This window comes from Oryx dammah, unplaced genomic scaffold, assembly GCF_014754425.2.
Source record: "Oryx dammah isolate SB20612 unplaced genomic scaffold, SCBI_Odam_1.1 HiC_scaffold_4, whole genome shotgun sequence".
NCBI lineage: Eukaryota > Metazoa > Chordata > Mammalia > Artiodactyla > Bovidae > Oryx > Oryx dammah.
Window position 1 is genome coordinate 77,560,496 of NW_024070188.1, and position 24,332 is coordinate 77,584,827.

A 24,332-nucleotide genomic window follows, 5' to 3' on the forward strand; every position below is an offset into this window, starting at 1 on the left:
AGTGACCTGGCCTGAAGCTCTGACTCCTGGGTGGTTTTCTGCTCACCACTGGCTTTCAGAGTGAGACTGTAGGACAGTTGAAAAGTTCATTTTTTTTACTCAAATTCATGTATAAAGTCAACCCACTAATGATCTAGGTTTGGGGAGTTTCCTCTTTGGTTTGACAATGAGAACTCCTCAGGAGGACAATGTGTGAACCCAGGGAGCGATGACTATATAAACGTGGTAAGTGGTATAGGTGTCTGATCCACTCGTTTATGCCATTGCCTGGAGCCCTCTAGAGCTGCAGAAGCCCAGTCTTGGCCATGCCACTCCCATTTTACACTAAATTACTTCTGGACCATTCGAAAGATATGTCTAAGAGTACTCACCGCTTGGTGAATAGTTCTGGCTGCAAAACCAGCTGATGTGCCTTGGTTAGACACTCTACCATAGTTAGTATTCACCAGGACTAAATAGCTTGCCAGAAACTACTTTTTCCATGGTAACACATTCTCTATTGTAGATGGTATGGCCTTGGCCCAGAATCCTAGGGATCTGCACCGTGACTCTCGTGTTGGAGGCTGTCATAGACTCCAGATAGTTTCTTCTGTGTTGTATCTATCTCTACTACCTACCGTGGGATCTGCCAAGTCATATAGCCCAAGCACGAGAAGAATTACTGGTACTACGGTCTGTTCTTACTGTAGAGCCCATTCTTGTTCTGGGCTCTAGAAGATTCCCATCTCAATGAAAGAAGTCAGAACAATCTTCCCAAGTACAGGACATGTTACCTTCAAAACTTGAAAAGACCCACCAAGCATAATGCTTCTTTCTTATTGTAGACATCTAAGCTTCCCAAGTGACTCAGTGGTAAAGAATCCGCCTGCAATGCAGGAGATATAGGAGACAAGGGTTCAATCCCTGGGCCAGGAAGATCCCCTGAAGAAGGAAATGGCAACCCACTCTAGTATTCTTGCCTGGAATATCCTGTGGACAGAGGAGCCTGGAGGGCTACAGTCCATGGGGTCGCAGAGAATCGTACATGACTGAGCACATCCACACACAAGGTACAATAATTTTGTCCTTTGCATGAGATGTCCTGGCTTTCCCCAAGCAATTGGACCCCTAGATATTTCACATATTTAGCAAGACTTTGAGCCTTTGTTGAATCCATCTCTCACTATCCACAGTTCCTGTGTCAAACCATAGCCTCCGAAGCACTTGCCCCTTCTTGCTCATCAAGTTCTTATTGCTTGTTACATGATGTCATCAATATGGTGAACCAATATGATTTTCTGTGGAATGTTTAAATTGTCTAGGTCTCTTTTAACTATATCATAACACACAGCAAGAGAATTAATATAGCCCCCATTTATGGTCAAACCATAAATGCATTTAGTCATCCATTCCATATAGATGTGAACTGAAGAGTACTGAAGAGAATCCACTTCGCAGCCAAGGTTTATGTGCTTGTGGATGTAATCTGCTCTAGTAAAGAGATCGCAGCAAACACTGCAGGTACAGTGGGTAATAACTTGGTTCAGTTAACAGGAATCCATCATAATTTGCCATGATCCTTCTTGATTTTTTAAAGAGACAAACTTGTAGATTGAATAAGTATTAGTGGGCACCACTACTCCTATACCTTAAAGCCCTTTACGGGGGCCACTGACCTCTGCCGTTTCCCTTGGATGCAATGTTGGTTTTCATTACTGTCTATTCTGAAAGAGGTAGCTTCAAAGACTTCCACAATACTTATTACTGGTTAAAAAAAAAAAACTGATATGAGAATTCTTCCAGCTGCCAAGTATAGCATTTCCAATTGTACATTTAAAAATTAGCAGGACTGCTCTGGAGGTCCAGTGGTTAAGACTCCATACATCCACTGCAGAGGGTGCAGGTTCAATCCCTGTCAGGGAACTAAGATCCCACATGTCACACGGTGCAACCAAAAGTTTTAAAGAATAAAAAAGAAATTAGAACACATGGGCCATTTATCACTTGGCCTGTATATTTCCCTTCCCTCCCCTAACCCAGCGGCCATAATATTTGGAAGGGAAAATATTCCTGGGAATCAGCAACATTTTGGGCCCTATCAAATTTCCCTTGAAGGTATTTCTGCATACAGCTGTCTTCCCATGTATTTTGTGTCTAGAGACTCGTTTTCTATTAGCCATCTCCAAAGATCCATATGGTCAGCACCAGCCCCAGGGTGTCACTATTGCCCATTGCACTAATTCTGACTACCTTGCTTGTGATTGCTAAGTGTTGCCATCTGGCTTTGGCATTTATTGGCCACAACCACTCTGGTCGAGAATGAGGGGCATAAATAACATCCTGGCCTAAGTGGGTCTCATTTGGGCTGAGGACCATTTTCTGGAAAAGGGGGATGCTATTAACTGCAAATCCTGAGGCATGAAAACTCTGGACAAGTGAAGGGGTCTGGGCTGGCTTCCACAGCGTCCACAACAATAATATTTGGCGCCAGGACAACAACTAGTGAAGCATCCAGGCACCCCGCTGGCCTGGGAGTTCTGTCCCTTCCCCACACCACCTGCTCCGAACAGAACTGCCAACACACACTCATCAGAGACTTCAGGGCAGGCAGGGTGCTTATGAGTTCCTAAAGCATGAGGCTGGAAAAACAAAGAGACCAGCATCAAGGGGTTACCTGTAAAGACAGGCTTGTTTAGGTTGTTCAAAGAGAAAAGACAAATATAGTACTCAGACGGTGATTTACAAGGGCCGAAATCAATGGAAATTCTATGCCTTTTGGTACATTTGAACATCATCATGGATTCACTAGACTCACTGGGACTCTTTCCTGTGAGAACAAGCTGGGACCTGGCATGGAGCAGCTCATAAACCTATGATTCGAGGCCTAAGTCACCCTCTGCTAAACAATATTCAATTCTCAAAAGCAACTTTCTAATGCTTTGTCTTTAATTACAGGTATTGTTAAAACTTGATTGAATTGTGAAACTCCTGTACCTGTCACACCTGAGTATGTGTCAGTTTAAAAACTAGAAAATGTTCCCCCTTTCTCATAAAGATGGATTAATACTTTTCCTATAGTGAATATATTTTGATGAAACCAAATTCATCACACGGTATGACAAAGGATTTTGTGCTTGTCATTAAAACTTAGACATTCTGAAATTTCTGGAAGACATCGATGGTTCAGGGGGACTAAACAGGATATTTGAAATGGAGGCTTACAGTCAGCAGATTTACATGGTAGAATGATACCCATGAATCTCTGAATCTGCATATATGGTACAAAGAGGAGTTAAGGTTGGAGGTTGTATTCAGGTTTATTAAAACAGAGAAGGGTGCCTGCATTAACCCAGGTGGGCTGAACATGATCACAAGGGTCCTTAAAAGAGCCAGTCTGGAGAGGGTCTCTCACTAGGGAGACCAGAAGCAGAGAGATACAGTGTTGCCACTTTGAAGATGGAGGAAGATATCCAAGAAGCAAAGAATGTGGGTGACCTGGAGAGATCAAGGAAAGGCATTCTTCCTTGGAGACGCCAGAAGGAACACAGTTCTCTCTCTCTCTCTCTTTTTTTTTTTTAATTTATTTTTGGCTGTGCAAGGGCTTTCTCTAGTTGCAGTGTGCGGGCTTCTAATTGAGGTGCCTTCTCTTGTTGTGGCGCACAGGCTTAGTTGCCCCTTGGCTAGTAGGATCCTCCCAGACCAGGGATAGAACCCGTGTTCCCTGCATTGGCAGGTGTATCCTTAACCATTGAACCATCAGGGCAATCCCAGGAACACAATTCTGACAATACTTTGATTTTAGCTTGCGGAAAAATGGGTATCAAATTTCTGAATCCACAAGTGGAAGAAAACACATTTTTAAGCTGCTACATTTGCAGTGGTACAGCAGCAACAGAAAACTAATGCAAGATTGTTCTGGAAATCAAGAACATGCTATATCGATGCCTTTGGATAATCCCTTTGGTCTAGAATAATTTTTTACTGCGTCCGTGTGGGAGCCTAGACAGACTTGCTGGTGGCAGATGGAGGAAAAAGAGGATGGGACTCGGCATGTAAAGTGAAAATGTGGAGGCAGAGAGGAAAAAAATAAACGCTTTGTGTATACAGAAGTCAAGGAGGCGTTAAGTTCATTGCAAACTAACCTCCTTTCATCAGTGGATCGGAATAAAGGCAATTTATGATGCTACTTCAATATTTTCATTGTCCCTTTTTCACGGATATATCTTATGTGTTTTAAGGAGCTTATGTGCTACTGGTTGTAATTTTTGTAATCTGCAGATTTTTAAGATTCTCTAAACAAGATGTGGGTACATAACAATGATGAGGTAAATTGTGTGCATCAACAATTTTGAAAAGTATAAATACCTCTGTATCGAGAAAACCTGTCAGCTGAGAACCACTGGAGAAGGCCACCTGAGTTATTGTCGAAATAGATTTCAACAAATTTAATAGAATTTTATTAAATTCTTCCATTTAAAAATTTAAAAATCAGAGGGATGGTGGGGGGGGAGGTGGGAGGGGGGTTCGGGATTGGGAACACGTATAAACCCGTGGCAGATTACTGTTGATGCGTGGCAAAGCCAATACAATATTGTAAAGTAAAAATAATAATAATAATAATAATAATGATAAAAAGAAAAACACCAAAGGGAAAAAAAAATCGTTAGAAGCTATTGTTTTGAAGATGCCACCAGAGGGCGCCCTAATCTTTGTAGACAATAAAAGCCCAGCCACTCAATACTTCCCAGGGAACTTTTATTTTGACCAAGCAACATTGCAGGGCAGAAAACGAACACGAGCAGAACGTTTCCACTGTTTCCCATGTCATTTTACTAGACATATTTTCTCCTGTTTTTATTTTTATCTGACAAGTCATCCTCAAACACAGAAAGCAGGAGAAATGAGTCATGCCTCTTTTTTTCAGTTCGTTCCAAGAGGGGAGATGACAGCCTGCAATGAGATTGAAGGTACCGTTTCGACATTAACATCTTGCCCCCAAAATCATGCAGTGCACAAAGTCACATCCGCATCATGCAAGGACGTTAAAAGACGTGGTGGAATAAAATCCTGGGCTTTATGATGAGATGTTCATCATCTTCCTGGGGCATGCGTCCCCTTTTGGATTCAAGGTAGAGAAATATCAAAACAGGGCAGCGAAGTCTTCTCACGGCACGAGAAACAGAAGTATTATTCAAAACGTAGAATCCATTTCTTCTTCGCTTTCTCTGTGGTCTGTGTTGATGTGTGCAAGGGTGAAGATGTAGAGAAGACTTCCTGTCTCACAACACACAGAAACGAGTTTGTTATCTTGTTCACTGAGACAGCAGCTCTGGGGGCTGGAGCGATGACTGATCCACCTCAGTCCACTTCCTACAAGTTGTTAAAATCTAGTTTCGGGGCCTTCCATTTTTGTGACATATTACAAAACCCTAGACAGGCAGTCACTCCACATTTCTAGGACTCTATTTCTCCTATATATAACTATACCCCCCCAAAAAAAAAATTGGACGGTGAAGCCAATTGGAAAACCCCAATCAAATATCAAATATTAGACCAAAGAGATCCATCCTCAAACTTCATTTAGACATGGCAGCTTTGCAACACAGAGTGACTATTGGGTGGCCCCCTTCTGCACCTAAATTAATCACTCGATCTTCTGTGGACTTCATCAAAATATTATCTTTCAATTGGGATATACAAAGAGGTATATGTCCATAATTTATATATGGCTGGAACTGGTACAGAGCCTCTCCTCAAAAGACTTGAAAGTGTCTGGTTCATCTCTGTGATACTACTTGTGATTTAGAGGCTGTCTGAGGAAATTAGCATAATTACATAAAAAAGAACTCAGAGGAACTTAAGGTCCTAACCCTTAATCACTAAGCTCAGTGTCTGGCATCTCCTGACACGTTTTAAAAAGGAAAAATAAACAGATCTCTTTCATCCAAGGATCTCACAGCTCCTACCAAGCAGTGTAATTTACAGAAGGAAGGAAAGGAAGCAGGATGATAAGTTATGCCCCAATCCACAGCCAGCCCAGCTGCAGATCAGTACGGGAGGAACAGTAAACTTTCAGGCCATGAGGAAGAGACTGTACTCAAGGAACAGGGGCCCTCAGGTTTCTGGTGGATGACCTCAGAGAAGCCACCTTGGCCCTGTCCCCACAGCAGTGCAAGGGAATGTACAGTCAAGTTCACCTGCTGGGTCCCCACACCACTGCACAAGGCAGAGAAGGAGGGAGACTCAAGCTCACGTCCTGGCCACACCACGTGGGGGTCTCCCCAAGGCACCTCACTCCTTGGCCAGAAGGAGGAATGATAATCCACAGCCAGCCCCAACATTACAGAGACCCCTCCGGAGAGGGAGGGGGAACCTGAAACACATCCATTTGCAAACTACTACAAAGTGCTGCTTAAATCTAAGGCACCATCGTTTCACCTTGACCTCTGACTCCAGCACAACCGCTTTCCCAGGCTTGCTTCCTGGAGTCTTCACAATAGTGTGCTTTAGAGTCTTTGTCCAAGGCTGGAGGCCTGGGGTGTGATACGGAGACTGTGACACAACTAAGGATTGCTCAAAGCAACAGACATCCACACAACAAGAGGCACACAACTCAGCAGATCCTGCAGTGGTCCAATCAGTGAGAGCATCAGTGGAGGGGAGCAGTTCCCCAACCCACAACCACCCCAGAGAGGAGTCCAAGCCAGATCCTAGTCCACAGCAGGTGCCGCTGGTTCAGACCGGTTATGCTCAGAGCTTCTCCACTTCCTGAGTGGTCATGGTGGTGTGCCGTTCCGCAGCCCTTGACAACAGATCTCTTTTATCCAAGGATCTCACAGCTCCTACAAGCAGTGTACTTTATAGAAGGAAGGAAAGGAAGCAGAATGATAAGTTACACCCCAATCCACAGCCAGCCCAGCAGCAGATCAGTATGGGAGGAACAGTAAACTTTGACAACAGCAATGGGTGTAGGAATCTCCCCTTAGACCCACATGAAATGGCCCCAAATCCATTTCAGAGATGGTCCAGTCCTCAGGAATAAATCAGAAGTAATCCAATTTTCTCAGTATCCCTCAGATCAGAAAAAAATGGCTTCAGGCCCAGAGAGACTTACTGGCGTTACATCTGAAGAAAGTCACCCCCCTCTTCTCACTTCTCTTGCCCTCTTCTTCAACCACAGCTGAAGGTGGGAACTCAGAGTTGCAGCCCCCCCTACTTCCTAGCACAAAAGAACACAGAGCAAACACATCCCCAGAAGGGAAGTCACAAGTGAGCAGGTGAGTCTGATCTAGAAGAGCTGGGTGCAAAATCCTGCAACTCAATTTTAATTTTCATGGGGGGTTCTGCAGAGTAACTGTTTCAACAAACAAAGCAAAAACGTGTCTACTGACTTCACCTTGAAAAGTAATTGAAAGACTGGATTAAGTAATCTCACGGATCTATTTTGCCTTTAAATTGGAGTGGTATCAGTGGACTTGAAAAGGTCAGTTACATGTATATTAATGAAAAATCACAGTAAAGCATTAGAATATATCTGCAAGCTGTTGAAGCACTTCCACCTGGGGAAAACTGGTTTGACATTTATAGGGTGGTGCTGGAAACCAAAGAGAAATAAGGCAGAAGAACATATATCATAATATCCTTTCCTCCATGATTATTTCAGCTTTTCTCACCACTTTGTTTCCACTGTGAATGCTGAACAATCCACCTTCTAATTACAGGAAGAATTTGACCTGTATTCAGGTCAAGAAGCAACAGTTAGAACCAGACATGAAACAACGGGCTGGTTAAAAACTGAGAAAGAAGTACATCAAGGCTGTATATTGTCATCTTGCTTATTTAACTTCTATGCAGAGTACATCATGCGAAATGCCAGGCTGGATGAAGCACAAGCTGGAATCAAGATTGACAGGAGAAATATCAATAACCTCAGATATGCAGATGACACCAACCTTATGGCAGAAAGCGAAGAGGAACTAAAGAGCCTCTTGATGAAAGTGAAAAGGGAGAGTGAAAAAGCTGGCTTAAAACTAACACCCAAAAAAACGAAGATCATGGTGTTTGGTCCCATCATTTCATGGCAAATAGATGGGGAAATGGAGAAACAATGGAAACAGGAAGAATTAGATGCTGCTAATTATAGGCAGAATCAATGATAATTTCTAGAGTAAAGAGGATGAAACACCAGCCTTCAAACCAGAAGCTTCAGGGTCCAGCCTGAGGACCTGAATGGTTCCTTCTCTCAGGGTCAACAGTTCCACCTAGGGCAACAGCACCTAAATGCTCACTGGGTCAAACTGACCAGCATGGCCTTTATCTCTCAGAAGCTTCTAGTATTACAACATGCTTCTTGTTTGTTTGTTTCCCTTCTTAATGCTAAAGTTGTTTTTTGTTTACAAAGTATTAAGACTTCTTAGTAAAGCTTAGGGAAATTTTCAACAACTATTTCCATTTAGTTTGCAGATAAAATTCAGTGGGGGTTGGTGGTTATTTCCATTTGAATGTCAAGCCACACACTCTGACACTACAACGCCAATGAGGTTGTGCTGACAATTTGCTGGAGGTCAGGATGAAATGGGTCTCTGATGTGTTGCGATTATTCTTATGGAGAGAAGTATTCATGGTGATGATTAGTGAGTGGAGACTTGCCTCTTGTTTCTCTAATAAATGAGTTCCCTTTAAGGGTATTAGTCTAATAGTCTTCAGAAGACTGAATTAGTTGTGTTTCATTTGGTTTAGGATGTGTGGGCATAAATGGCATAAACCTTAAAGTGTATTTACTAGAAGGGATGATGTAAGAGGAAAGTCCTTTTCTGGTTAGGAGAATGGTTTACAACAGATAGAAACCTAAGCATTCTGGAAACAGAGACAGAAGCAGGGAGAAAAGCCAGAAAATAAAGATTATTATTAGCAATGCATGCCCTACATTTATCCCACAAGATTCCTGAGCATTCCTCAGACATTATAGTGCAATATCATAACTCCAATGTAGCCATAGTATTTCTATTTTTCTCAAGCAAAAAGTATATACTTTGAAATATATACTGAACAAAACATACCATAGTATATAGCCTCTTTTAAGACATTAGTAATCTGAACTTCTATAAATATCTTTAAATAACAAACATATTATAGATAGCTATTCACACAGTACACAGTGACACATAAACATACAAAATAAAACAATCATGTTTTAACTCCTTTTTTTTTTTTTTTTTTTTGGAGTAAATTTCAGACACCAGAATCACTTTGTCAATATGGATCCTGGGGATCGTGGATACACATTTATTTATTTAATGGCCATGTTGTGCTTTTTGTGGGATCTTAATTCCCCAACCAGGGATTGAACCTGGGCCCTCGGCACTGCGAGCATGGAGTTGTAACCACTGAACCACCAAGGAACTCCCTGGATGTACCTTTATACTATGCATAGCTACCACACCCAAGGGCAACAGCAGGAAGCATTCCTCGCTGGATGTATTACTATGTCCTGGTTCAGAAAAGCTTAGGTCGGAATAGAGGTGTCTGAGTGTGATGAGAGAGCTGTCTTTAGCTGTTCTGCGGAAAGGACACGAGTCAGGTCCCCGACCCCAACCCGGATAAAGTGTGAAAATATTATGTTGTCCTTTGAATGAGTGGAATACAGAACACGTCTCTTTCTTGAGTATTCCCATACACCATTTGCTATGAAGCATTTCTCAACACGTGGGAAAGGCACCACCATTCTGGACCAAAGGCAAGGAATTTGGGTTCCACAATACCACATCTGTCCTGCTCTGGGTGCTCTGTAGAAAGCATTCCTCCACTCAAAAGGTGATTTGGGGAACTCAGCTATCCAACCAGATGGAATATGTATATTCTTCTTTTGGAAAACGGAATATTTCTATGAAGAAGTATCCCTGATCAAAAATGATCTTTTGCCCGTGGAATGCTGTCCTTCTCTTAAGAACAAGAAACAGACAATATGGTTCGCATATCCCACCTAGAACCCCACGTGGTCGGGGGTTCCAGAAGGAACACAGACACTGTTTTCTCAGCTGAACTCCATCCCTCCAGTCCGATGGGAGCACTGAAATTGGTGAGGCAGCATCATCGTTTGTTTCCATCCCAACCGCATCCTTCCAGGAGGACCTGGTGTTTCCAGGAACTGGGTTTCAGTTTTCCTTTACAAGGAAAAATGTTACGCTCTCGCAACGTCTTGAAGAGTTGCCTGAGGGGTAAGACAGGAGGGGAGAGCATCCTGGCTTGTTCTCAAATAGAATTTTCAAGGCGGGCAGAGGAAGGTGGTTTCTGGGGGGAGCCTTCGGAGGCAGACGTGGGGGTTCGCCTCTGCTGATGTTGCTGATAGATGTCCTGGATCAGCAGGGTGTTCATGACCTTCCACTCCCTATATTTTCTGGCTGTCAGCTTCGGATCATCCAGCAGCTGGTTAATCATGGCCAGGTCGTGTTCTTTACACTGTCCAAGTTGGAAAACAAAAAGAGACACACAGAGAGAGGAGGGTGAGATGTGATAGCTATCTTAACTTCAATAAACCATCTTCAGCCTTTTGCAATAAAGGCACATATACCTTGACTGTAAAATTATCAAAGTGTTTTTACACACTAATATTCAAATTTCTACAACAATCCTAAGAGATATCGCATGACACCTGCCCTACATAGGCTAAGCACAAAGAGGTAAGTATACCACACAAGGCTTGGGGGAAGAACTGGACACAAAACCAAGGTCTCCTGTGTCACTATTTCCTGATTAATCCAGTATTCCACATCACAGTCATATTTCTATCTCAGTGTGAGCTTTATTCCTCCTGGAATGGATAACTGTATAACCAAGTTGTTGACCACACAGTACTTTTCCTAAGACATAAGACAGTACAAAATGTCTCTTTTTAATTTTCTATTAAATTGTATTAATTTTAAATAAATTTCACACATTTATTCAATGTATACAGCCTAAATAGGTAGGCTATCTTTTTATTCAAAGAAGATATCATTAAACTTCCATCCAAACAATGTGCATTTCAATGATGCCAATAGTCTATTCATATCATTTCACCCTGCCTCCTCTGCAACCACTGACACACATTTCTGAAATGTCTGTCTCAGGTTAGGGGACTTTTCTGTGGTCAAGGAATGGAATGAAACATAAGACGTATCAGTCTCCACATTAAAAAAAAAAGATTTCTCAGCCTAACACATTTATCGCAAACCTATTCCTGCTTCCTCCACCTCTGTGACCATAATCCCAATTTGGGATATAAAGTCTCACCTATCAACCTTAATCTGCTGCTACAGCCTCCCAAGTGAGGTTCCTGGCCCCAGTCCCCACTTTGTGTCCCTCCTCTGTCTGACAATCCAGGGAGTCCCCCTGAAATTCTGAGTCCTCTTAATGGTTCCCCTTCTCGCCCAAGTTTCCACGGACATGAGCCCATTTTATCGATTCTCCACTTGCTTCTTCCTTTCCTCTCTAGGAGTATTGACATGGGTTTTCTCCCCCATACAATCCTGCTTCACCACCCCAGGACATGTCACACAGAAGACCTTCTTCACCCTTCTTCACCTGCTGCTGCTGCTGCTGCTAAGTCGCTTCAGTCGTGTCTGACTCTGTGCAACCCCATAGATGGCAGCCCACCACGTTCCTCCGTCCCTGGGATTCTCCAGGCAAGAATACTGGAGCAGGTTGCTATTTCCTTCTCCAAGGCATGCATGCATGCTAAGTCGCTTCAGTCGTGTCCGACTCTGTGCAGCCCCATGGACAGCAGCCCACCAGGCTCCTCTGTCCACAGGATTTGCTAGGCAAGAATACTGGAGTGGGTTGCCATTTCCTTCTCCACTTCTTCACCTAGTGGACTCTAATTCCTAGAGTGATTTTCACATGGAATATTTCCCAGTCTCTCTCTCTTTTTTTTTAAATGGATTTTACTACAGCTCATGAATGTATATTCACTTCAGGCATCATGCTCTCCAAAAAACTGAACCCCCAGCTTGAACTGAGAAGCTTTTTTCATGCTTGCATGCCTTCCACTGCTTGGAACCCTCTTAGAACTTATCACATCACACTTAGATGTTCATGGGTCTATCACGTCATCTATTCTAAAGCTTCTTAAGGAAGGCGACAAGGAACATATTTTATTCATTCCTGTATTCCCCGTATCTCACACAGTGCTGAGGGCCAGGTAGACATTCGGTTATGAACTATCTCTGCTAGATCCGGGGCAGGATGTGCACAGGTGATTCATGTCAATGTATGGCAAAACCAATACAGAATTGTAAAGTAAAATAAAAAATAAATTAAAAAAAAAAAAAGAACATTCACTACTGTGCTTACTGGTCAAAGTTCAAATGCATGGCCACTCCATTCAGCGGGCTTGCACTACTATTCAGTACCTGTGTTTTCTCATCCCTTTTTTCTCCCACTCCCCTAAATAACTATTTCAGAGTTTCTCATTTCTGCTCAGATCTCCTCCCCAATCCTCCCCAGTAGCTGATGACCCTACTCTTTATTTTTTTTGAGGAAATGGAAACAATCAGAAGCGTAGTTCTCCCAAGCTCCTATTGCCTTCTATCTACATCAGCACAAACACATGCTGCCTTCCTTCCTGTTCACTTGGGTGAAATATCTGTGCTTCCAGCAAGACCCGTCTCTCTGCTTGTAAAAGCATGCCCTTTCGTACATTCAAGAAATTTGCTCCAGCAATTCTCAGCCCTCTCCTGTGACGCATCAGTTTCCCCTCTCCAGGTGATCATTCTCACTGGCACACTCGTATGCTCTTATTTTTCCCATCATAAAAGCCCTTCCTTGACACCTTTCCCTGTTCCATTCTTCTGTTTACAGTGTCCTTGTGCCTGCTCTTTCAGACCCACTGGCTCATGAATGTATTGTTTGTGCTCTACATGCAGCTTTAACTTATGCTTTATTTGGAGTGTTTTATTATATTTTCTTGTCTTCTTCTTTTCCTGTTTCTAAATTGACCAGAATAACATGGAGTTCAAGAGAAAAGGTTCATACACATAGTAATCCGAGTAGTGAGATTTATCATTTTGAATCACAAAAGCAAGGGTATGGTGATAAACAGAGGTTAAAAGATGTTTTTTGGTTTCAGGAAGGCGAGGAAAACTGTGCAGAAGGAAAGTAACCAAAGAGGAATAAAAAGGAGGTTGGCCAAGACCAAGAAACAGAGGAAAGAAAGGTTAGTAAGTTAAGTGGGTAACCAGGAAGGATTGCTAGAAAGTCAAGCAGAGCCAAGACAGTTTTCTCTCTGAGTCTAACATCAACACTTCAAAAAACAATCTTTCCCACCCCAAAAAATTTTAAGGAGTTTTACTTCATTCTTAAGAAATCTTGACATCTGTCCAGAGAGCTATCCTAACATGCTATTGAAGAAATTATTAATTAAGATCTTGGCAAATCAACAAAATTTGGAAAACTGATTTTTTCAAGGCAAAAATGAATTCACCACCCCTCTAAAGGGGATAAAAGGTTTTAGGAAAGGATCTCTTCAACTTTGGGCTAACACTTCTCATATAGTTTCTAGCTCTAAATAATTCAAATTTCTTCCCATTCAGCTCAAGTCTGTGTTAGTTCCTTTATGGATAAAAGAAAAAAACTGTAGATAAGAATAGAGAGGAAGGAAATTAGCAAAACAATAAAACTCTCTGAGCTCCTTCCTAAACTTGGCAACCCAGGGTCAAGAGCATCAGGCAAAAGCCTTGCTTCTCCCCTGTAGAGTAAGAGCTCGCTGAATGCTTTGAACTACTTTTATGACAGCCTTCTGGTTTTCTGGCAGGCAGGGTCTGATAGAGTTCTGAAAAATACCATCCTTTCATTTTTCCACTCCAGCTATTCAGTGCATGGTTTGTATCAAGATCTAAGCATTGGAAATGGATTCTACCAGAGCAGTTGGGCAAAGAAAGGTCTGCTCCCCTTCAGATACAAGTGAGGATAGTTTTTGGAGAAAGTTTCAGTTGGACTCATTAATCATTCATTTAAAAATAAAGACAGCCTTAGCCAAAAGTCAGGGGAGGTGGATCTCTCGGAGACTCTTAAAGATCTAAAGAATTTCCATAAAGAGTAGTCATTCCAATACAATCCCAGTGCAAAGATTTTTCTTTATTTCTGGCATGTGCCTACACTACTATAAACATTGTTATTAAAATAGTTTGCTTGCTTCTGCATGAAACTGTTTTTTTTTTTTTTGCTTGTCCACACTCCAGCTTTGAAATATTTTTTAATAAACATTTATATTGCAATGTAATATACACAGAGCAAAATATACATATAAAGTCTGTGCTTAATGAAATCATCACAAAAATAACACATTTGTGTATCCACTGTCACTGTCGAGGAAAGACTCTTCCCTGGCACTTCAAAAGCTTTACTGTGGTCCTGCCCAGTTTATATCTTCACCTTTTCCTCAAAGGTGACCACTATCCTAACAGCTTGAGTTTTAAAGACAGAACTGCCCTGGTGGTGGAGTGGTTAAGAATCCCCCCTGACAATGCAGGGGACACGGGTTCGATCTCTGATCCAGGAAGATCCCACATGGCCCAGGATAACGAAGCCCGTGTGCTGCAACTACTGAGCCCTAGAGCCTGAGAGCTACAGCTACTGCACCTGTGGGCTGCAACTAATGAAGCCCACATGTCCAGAGCCCATGCTCCCCAACAAGAAAAGCTACTGTGATGAGAAGCCTGTGCACCGCAACTGAGAATAGCCTACATGCAGCAATGGAGACCTAGTGAAGCCAATAAATAAATGGAAAAAAAGAAATTTAAGATAGTTAAAAGAAAATTATTCTGATAGCTTTCTGACATGAATAAGCATGCATGTACCAAATGATCACTCTCTAATGAAGAGGCTGATGTGGTGTTTTTTTTTTTTCTTTTTTTCAACAAGGTCAATTTCCATGTCATCCTGCCCTCCAACCTCGTAGGAGGTTCACAGGAATACACAAGGTGGAATATATCTCATCAGCCCCAGCCTAAGGGATCTGTGGAAAGGCCTTCTTTCCACTGATGTTCAGAGAGTGCAGCTGGCTGGGGCAGAGAGCCCCTGAAATGATCCAGCGTTCCTTGCTCCCTGGTATTCAGGCCCTTCTGTAATTCTTTCTTGACTGCCGGGAGGCTGACCTAGTGACTTGCTTCTAATGAATAGAACACTGTAAATGCAATGTGATGTCTCTCCTGAGGCTGGGGTATGACCCACCATGCTTGCTCACTCTCCTCACCTCACTCGCTCTGCAGGACATCAGCTTCTACTTTGGGAGCTGCTCTATGAAAAGACCCACAGGGGAAGGAACTGGGGGTGGCCTCCAGCCCATAGACAGCGAACAAATGAACAACTGAGACCGTCAGTCCAGCAACCTGTAAGGAACTGAACTCTGCTGTGAAAGAGCTTAGAAGCACACCTTCCCCCAGTGGAGGAATGTGGATAGCCCCAGCTGGTGCCTGGATTATAGCCTCCTGAGAGATGTGGAAGCAGAAACACTGAACCAGGCCATACCCAAATTCCTGACTCCCAGAGACTGTGAGACAATAAATGTCTCGTGCCTGGAGCTGCTATGTCTGGGGGTATTTTTGTCGCCTAGTTAGTAGATTACTAAAACCTGGGAAGAAAAGAAAAATCTGTTGGATTCATCGATTCTGTGGCTATAGGGCATGAAGAACAAGAGGTCATAGAGAATCACAACTCTGCAAATACTGAGTTGGCAAAAAAAAAAAGTTCATTCAGGTTTTTCAGTAACATCCTAAGAAAAAACCCAGTGAACTTTTTGGCCAACCCATGATGACAGAATATAATATATTTGATTTTGAAAGGAGTGCTAGTGATGTTTTTCATCATTAAATGCTAGGGAAATTTCTCTACATTTGCGTTTTCTTTCTATAAATAAAATGTACCTTTGCCTTTTATTTTTCAGCCTCATTTTAGTAAGGTTTTTAGGGTGCTTAGGTTCTCTATAGATGAACAGGGACATCTGACTAAGAGTTACTCAGTCATCTCTTGTAGCCTTGTCTTTTTGCTTGCTGACATTTCTTCCCAGAAGGGGATTCACATTCATAAGATACAAAAGGACATGTACAAAACAGAATTAAATTTCAGGTCTATCTAGGCTTTTCAGAATCTATAAATCTTCTGCTAATTCAGAACTATTTTACAAACTCTTCTGGCCTCCCCTCGTTTATGCTGTTGTCTAAATGTGAAACCAGGATGCTCTTGCTACAAAGAACACTTTCAGTTACAGGAGGCCCTAGAAATAGCTCCAGTACATCCTGTACACTGCCCCTTATTCTCATGATGAAATCCCCTACTACCAGGAAGTATCTCTTTCCCACTGCCCAGCTCTCATGGTGTTTTGTAGCTTCAAATCCAACAGCTTGAAGTCTCCTAAGTCTTTGCTGTCTCTAAATGTAGACATTTTCTTCTGGATATAGTATAGAAGAATGGCCTCCTTTAATGAATCAGGTGAAATCCCAAGATCTTATTAAATATTACTATGTACTCCTACCAGTCGACTGTCTCAGACTGTCTAACATTTATTATTTCAGGTAGAAGGGTACAAAAACAAATTACACATGATCCTTGCCATCTCAAAGCTTAATATTTGAGATTTTATGCCAGAGTGAATACAAAAACCAAAGCCTATTGTAAAAACCACCTTCCCTAGGGCTTTAGGAATGTCAAGGGTCAACTCACCCTATAGAGATTGTATTGGCTTTACTGCCTTTCCTCACCCTCTATAGCCACATAAACACACCGTGGTTAGCATGGATTGCTCCACAAAACCAGCATTTTCTCACCCCACATCCACAGAGTTCATCCACAGTCTGGAATTTCTTACCTTTAATGTGCTATTCAAAGTTCGTATTTTGTGGAGTTTCTCATTTATGGATGGATTCTTGCACCTCTTGACAAAGGACTTTCTCAGCTCCTTTTTGGTTGAAGGTCGTCGGTCCCCAAGAGGAGACAGACTAGCTTGCTCTAACGATTTGTAGAGCTTCTCCATTTCATCATCTTCGGAGGCTTTTGTCTCTTCTATTAAAATAAAAAAATAACAATCCGCCCAGTTAATCAAGGACAGAACATTTGACACTGTGGTCCTAAAACTTCCAGGCTCCACAGTGGTGAGATGTACATTTGTACTGTCTAAGTCACTCAGTTGGTGGCACTTTATCACAACAGCCCATGTTCCCTGTGAAGGCTCTGGGGCAGGATCTGTCCCAAGCCTCTCTCCCAGCTTTTGAGGGCTCCTTGGCTTGTGGCAGCAGGGCTCCTGTCTTCACTTGGTGTCTTACAGTGTGCCTGTCTGTGTGTCCCAATATCCCCTTTTATAGATACCAGTCATATTGATTAGGGGGACATCAATCTCTGATTTAGATATTTGGGCAAGACTCAGAATTGACTTAGAGTTGATATTGGAATGGATTCAGACTTTTGGAGATGTTGAGATGAATTCAGTTAGGACTTCAACACAGGGATTTTGAAAGGACAAAACTGAACCCATAATAGTACACCCTCTGTGCTGTGTGCTCAGTTGCATCTGACTCGTAGTGGCCCTGTGAACTGTAGCTCACCAGGATCCTCTGTGCATGGAATTTTTCTTGCAAGAATACTAGATTGGGTTGCCATTCTCTTCTCTAGGGGATCTTCTCCACAGAGGACTCGAACCTGTATCTCTTGCCTCTCCTGCACTGGCAGGCAAGTTCTTTACCACTTGCACTACCTGAGAAGTATATACCCTGTAGCCTCCCAAAATTCATGTCCTTCTCAGAGGCAAAATACATTCATTCATCCTAACATTGCCAAAAGTCTTAACCCATTCCAACATCAACTTTAAGTCTCAAACCCTAAGTCAATTCTAAGTCTCATCCAAATATCATCTAAATCAGAGATTAGTGGGCCTCAGGGGAAGATTCATCCTAGGGAAAAATTCCCCTCCACCTGTGAACATGTGAAACCAAACAAGTTCTCTGCTTCTCAAATACAATGGTGGGAGAGGAAAACCTTTGCAAACCAATATACACCCTAAATAATGAGAACCATTGTCCTGGATCTCTTTTAAATTTCCTTCCTAGAACCACCCTTTGAAAGAAGGAATCTGCCTGTGGTCTGTGGCTTTGAGCAGATAATAATCATTTCTCATGCCACACACCCCCATTCTCTTCCTTAACCACGCCTCGCCAGCCTCAGCCCAAATGCTTCCAGTGAAGTGACTCTACCCGGTATCCAGGGGGACCCTATATGTTTAGGCAGTCCCATCGTGCTAGCCACAGTCTGATCTAGGGATGCACGTGGGTCTCAGATCAGGCCCACGGGGCCAAAGAGACTCAATTCTGAGACTTCGGTTTGGAGTATCAGGGAATTAATCTCCTTGTTTTCCTAAACTGAGTGATGTGATGATATGACCTGGAAGAGTCCAGGAATCATGCCAAGAGTCATGAAAATGGAGCCAATCCATAGGATACAATGGAGACATGGATCTTGGTGATACTGTTAGTGTCATCTGAGCTCCTGGGAGCCAATCCATTACCTTTGTTAAGATATTCTGGATGTTGTTTTCAGTCATATGCAACTGAAAGAGTCTCAAATAATATAGAAATGTACTCAAAGAAAATCATCTCCTGCCACTGCTTCAATTTCTTACTAAGAACTTCAGTCCTTTATTCACTTTGGTCTCTGAAAAGTCTTGGGAAAGATAGACAATAAGACTTTTTTCTACCATGCAGTCCTTAGTTTTTTCTATGCATGCAGGAACCTATGTGATTTGGTTCCTGTCCTGAGAACAAGATTGACAGAGGATCATATAGAAAGCGTGGCCTTAGGAGAACTAAACAGTCTCTCCAAAGGGCATAAAAAAAATCATACAATAGTAGTCTAGGAGCATCAAAATTAAGCACACCCACTTCCTTCACAGTTTACTCTTGTAAGATTAAGTGTCTTTAGGCAATGTTTTCCCCCCTTCTACTACCAGAAAGTCCATAAGCATGCATAGTACTCTTTCATGAAATGGAAAGAAAAGATGTTGGGTTAACTTTGCAATTAAATTATAGTAATGGTCAATAAACTTCTTTGTTTTCTATCAAAACAATATCAAAAAAAGGGGGAAATATTCAAAACTACATTCAAAAACAGACTTTTTGGCTCAGTTGGTGCAGATATCAAAAGTAGGCTTTTGTCAATAAGCACATGAAAAGAGGCTCAATATCATTGGTCATTCAGTTCAGTTCAGTTCAGTTCAGTCCAGTCGCTCAGTCGTGTCTGACTCTTTGTGACCCCATGAATTGCAGCACGCCAGGCCTCCCTGTCCATCACCAACTCCCGGAGTTCACTCAGATTCACGTCCATCGAGTCAGTGATGCCATCCAGCCATCTCATCCTCTGTCGTCCCCTTCTCCTCCTGCCCCCAATCCCTCCCAGCATCAAAGTCTTTTCCAATGAGTCAATTCTTTGCAAGAGGTGGCCAAAGTACTGGAGTTTCAGCTAAGAAATGTAAATCAAAACCACAATAAGATACTATTTCACTTTCACCAGGATAGCTAAATTAAAAAGGACATAAGTGTGGAGAAACCGGAACATTAAAGTCCTTGATGGGAATGTAAAATGGCCGCCACTTTAGGAAACAATCTGGTAGTTTCTCAAAATTCTAACTGTAGAGTTACCATGTGTGCGTGTGCTAAATCGCTTCAGTCATGTCTGACTCTTTGCAACCCTATGGACTGTAGCCCACCAGGGTCTTCTGTCCACAGGATTCTCCAGGCAAGAATATCTGATTGGGCTGCCATGCCCTCCTCCAGGGGCTCTTCCTGATCCAGGGATCAAACCCATGGCTCCTGTGTCTCCTTCATCTCCTGTATTGCAAATAGATTCTTTACTGCGAGCCACCATATGACCCATCAATTCCATTTCTAACTATGTATTCAAAAAAATTAAAAACATACATTAACACAAAACTTGTGCATGAATGTCATGAAAGACACAAACAAAAGGTGCAACAGTGTAAATAAATGTTCATCAATTGCTGCAGTATGGTACATGCATGGAATGGAGTATTAGTTGTTAAAAGAAATGAAGTACTAACACACACTAAGACATGGATGAGCTGCAAAAAATTCTTTGACGTGAAAGGAGCCAGTCACAAAAGGCACATACCGTATTGTCCATTTATAATAAAATTTCCAGAATAAACAAATCCATAGAGACAGAAAGTAGATTAGTGGTTGCCTGGGGCTGAGGGGACAAGCAGGAATGACAGCTAATGTGTATGGGGTTTTCCTGTGTGTGGTGTGATCCACACTTCACAGTGGATTGTGGAGTTGCACAACTCTATGAATATACTAAAAACCACTGCACTGTTTTTTATGTGTGAATTTTATGGTATGCCTAAGAAGCCACCTGCCAATGAGAAGATGCAAGAGACAGTTTCAGTCCCAGGGTCAGGAAGATCCCCTGGAGAAGGAAATGGCAACCCACTTCAGTATTTTTGCCTGAAAATTTTCATGGACAGAGGAGCCTGGTGGACTACAGTTGATGTGGTCACAAAGAGTCAGACACAACTGAGCAACTGAACAAGCATGCATACGTGAAATATATCTCAATAAAGCACGGGTGGCTGCAACCAGCACACAGAGCACAGCTGAGAGGAGCTGCCCCACGGCCGGGGTCAGGAGCGGCAGCCGTGAGGAGCTACCCCACGTCCGAGGAGCGGTGGCTTCGAGGGCGCAGGAGGGCCTAGAGGAGCTATTCCATGTTCAAGGTCAGGAGGGGCGGTGGTGAGGAGATACGCCTCATCCAAGGTAAGGAGCAGCGGTTACGGTTTGCTGGAACAACCGTGAAGAGATACCCAACGTCCAAGGTAAGAGAAACCCAAGTAAGACAGTAGGTGTTGCAAGAGGGCATCAGACGGCAGACACACTGAAACCATAATCACAGAAAACTAGTCAATCACAATAAACTAGGACCACAGCCTTGTCTAACTCAATGAAACTAAGCCATGCCATGTGGAGCTACCCAAGATGGGCGGGTCACAGGGGAGAGGTCTGACAGAATGTGGTCCACTGAAGAAGGGAATGGCAAACCACTTCAGGATTCTTGCCTTGAGAACCCCATGAACAGTATGAAAAGGCAAAATGATAGGATACTGAAAGAGGAACTCCCCAGGTCAGTAGATGCCCAATTGCTATGGGAGAAGAGTGGAGAAATAACTCCAGAAAGAATGAAGGGATGGAGCCAAAGCAAAAACAATACCCAGTTGTGGATGTGACTGGTGATAGAAGCAAGGTCTGATGCTGTAAAGAGCAATATTGCATAGGAACCTGGAATGTCAGGTCCATGAATCAAGGCAAATTGGAAGTGGTCAAACAAGAGATGGCAAGAGTAAACGTCGACATTCTAGGAATCAGCAAACCAAAATGGACTGGAATGGGTGAATTTAAGTCAGATGACCATTATATCTACTACTGCAGGCAGGAATCCCTCAGAAGAAATGGAGTAACCATCATGCTCAACAAAAGAGTCTGAAATACAGTACTTGGATGCAATCTCAAAAACGAAAGAGTGATCTCTGTTCATTTCCAAGACGAACCATTCAGTATCACAGTAATCCAACTGTATGCCCCAGCTAGTAACACTGAAGAAGCTGAAGTTGAAGGGTTTTTATGAAGACCTACAAGACCTTTTAGAACTAACACCCAACAAAGATGTCCTTTTCATTATAGGGGACTGGAATGCAAAGTAGGAAGTCAAGAAACACCTGGAGTAACAGGCAAATTTGGCCTTGGAGTACAGAATGAAGCAGGGCAAAGACTAATAGAGTTTTGCCAAGAAAAGGCACTGGTCATAGCAAACACCCTCTTCCCACAACACAAGAGAAGACTCTACACATGGACATCACCAGATGGTCAACACCAAAATCAGATTCATTATATTCTTTGCAACCAAAGATGGAGAAACTCTATACAGTCAGCAAAAACAAGACCAGCAGCTGACTGTGGCTCAGATCATGAACTCCTTATTGCCAAATTCAGACTTAAATTGAAGAAAGTAGGGAAAACCACTAGACCATTCAGGTATGACCTAAATCAAATCCCTTATGATTATACAGTGGACGTGAGAAATGGATTTAAGGGATTAGATCTGATAGACAGAGTACCTGATGAACTATGGACAGAGGTTCGTGACATTGTACAGGAGACAGGGATCAAGACCATCCCCATGGAAAAAAAATACAAAAAAGCAAAATGGCTGTCTGGGGAGGCCTTACAAATAGCTGTGAAAAGAAGAGAAGCAAAAAGCAAAGGAGAAAAGAAAAGATATAAGCATCTGAATGCAGAGTTCCAAAGACTAGCAAGAAGAGATAAGAAAGCCTTCCTCAGAGATCAATGCAAAGAAATAGAGGCAAACAACAGAATGGGAAAGACTAGAGATCTCTTCAAGAAAATTAGAGATACCAAGGGAATATTTCATGCAAAGATGGGCTCAATAACGGACAGAAATGGTATGGACCTAACAGAAGCAGAAGATATTAAGAGGTGGCAAGACTACACAGAAGAACTGTACAAAAAGAGATGTTCACAACCCAGATAATCACGATGGTGTGATCACTCACCTAGAGCGAGACATCCTAGAATATGAAGTCAAGTGAGCCTTAGAGCATCACTATGAACAAAGCTAGTGGAGGTGATGGAATTCCGGTTGAGCTATTTCAAATCCTGAAAGATGATGCTGTGAAAGTGCTGCACTCAATATGCCAGCAAAAACTCAGCAGTGGCCACAGGACTGGAAAAAGTCAGTTTTCATTCCAATCCCAAAGAAAGGCAATGCCAAAGAATGCTCATACTACCATACAATTGCACTCATCTCACACGCTAGTAAAGTAATCTTCAAAACTCTCCAAGCCAGGCTTCAGCAATACGTGAACCATTAACTTCCTGATGTTCAAGCTGGTTTAAGAAAAGGCAGAGGAACCAGAGATCAAATTGCCAACATCTGCTGGATCATGGAAAAAGCAAGAGAGTTCTAGAAAAACATCTATTTCTGCTTTATTGACTATGCCAAAGCCTTTGACTGTGTGGATCACAATAAACTGTGGAAAATTCTGAGAGAGATGGGAATACCAGACCCTGACCTGCCTCTTGAGAAATCTGTGTGCAGGTCAGGAAGCAACTGTTAGAACTGGACATGGAACAACAGACTGGTTCCAAATAGGAAAAGGAGTACAGCAAGGCTGTATATTGTCACCCTGCTTATTTAACTTATATGCAGAGTACATCATGAGAAACGCTGGGCTGGAAGAAACACAAGCTGGAATCAAGATTGCTGGGAGAAATATCAATCACCTCAGATATGCAGATGACACCACCCTTATGGCAGAAAGTGAAGAGGAACTAAAAAGCCTCTTGATGAAAGTGAAAGAGGAGAGTGAAAAAGTTGGCTTAAAGCTCAACATTCAGAAAACAAAGATCATGGCATCTGGTCCCATCACTTCATGGGAAATAGATGGGGAAACAGTGGAAACAGTGTCAGATTTCATTTTGGGGGGCTCCAAAATCACTGCAGATGGTGAGTGCAGCCATGAAATTAAAAGACGTTTACTCCTTGGAAGAAAAGTTATGACCAACCTAGATAGTATATTCAAAAGCAGACATTACTTTGCCAACAGAGGTCCATCTACTCAAGGCTATGGTTTTTCCTGTGGTCATGTATGGATGTGACAGTTGGACTGTGAAGAAAGCTGAGTGCCAAAGAATTGATGCTTTTGAACTGTGGTGTTGGAGAAGACTCTTGAGAGTCCCTTGGACTGCAAGGAGATCCAACCAGTCCATTCTGAAGGAGATCAGCCCTGGAATTTCTTTGGAAGGAATGATGCTAAAGCTGAAACTCCAGTACTTTGGCCACCTCACGCGAAGAGTTGACTCACTGGAAAAGACTCTGATGCTAGGAGGGATTGGGCGGAGGAGGAGAAGGGGACAACAGAGGATGAGATGGTTGGATGGTATCACTGACTTGATGGACTTGAGTCTGAGTGAACTCCAGGAGTTGGTGATGGACAGGGAGGCCTGGCGTGCTATGATTCATGGGGTCACAAAGAGTTGGACACAACTGAGCAACTGAACTGAACTGAACTGGCTTTAATAAGATTATCATGATATCTGATCACGTTTGCATAGGAAAAATTCTAAGCTTGGTAACAGTCCTGGAGTTAAGCTGGAGACATTAGAAAGTGTTAAGAAATTGAAATTAAAAGACATCTGACTCCTAGAGGGTAACGTTAGCATTGAGGACTCCACAAGTTTTCAGTCCCACAAGATCACAATAATTTTATACATCTGTTTTTACAGATAGGCAGGCAGGACTCT

General features: G+C 42.5%; 1 protein-coding gene across 2 annotated transcripts in view; it reads right to left on the minus strand.

Moving 5' to 3' along the window:
* Nucleotides 1-9,157: 9,157 nt before the first annotated feature.
* IPCEF1 (interaction protein for cytohesin exchange factors 1) overlaps nt 9,158-24,332 on the minus strand; it is a 77,695-nt gene continuing 62,520 nt past the window's right edge. For both annotated transcript variants that reach the window (XM_040238725.1, XM_040238726.1), the window contains exons 8-9: nt 16,820-17,013; nt 9,158-10,437 (exon numbers count right to left, since the gene is read on the minus strand). In XM_040238725.1, coding sequence (XP_040094659.1) covers nt 10,231-10,437; nt 16,820-17,013 — 401 coding nt within the window. In that variant the 3' untranslated portion in view covers nt 9,158-10,230. The remainder of the gene's footprint in view (nt 10,438-16,819; nt 17,014-24,332) is intronic.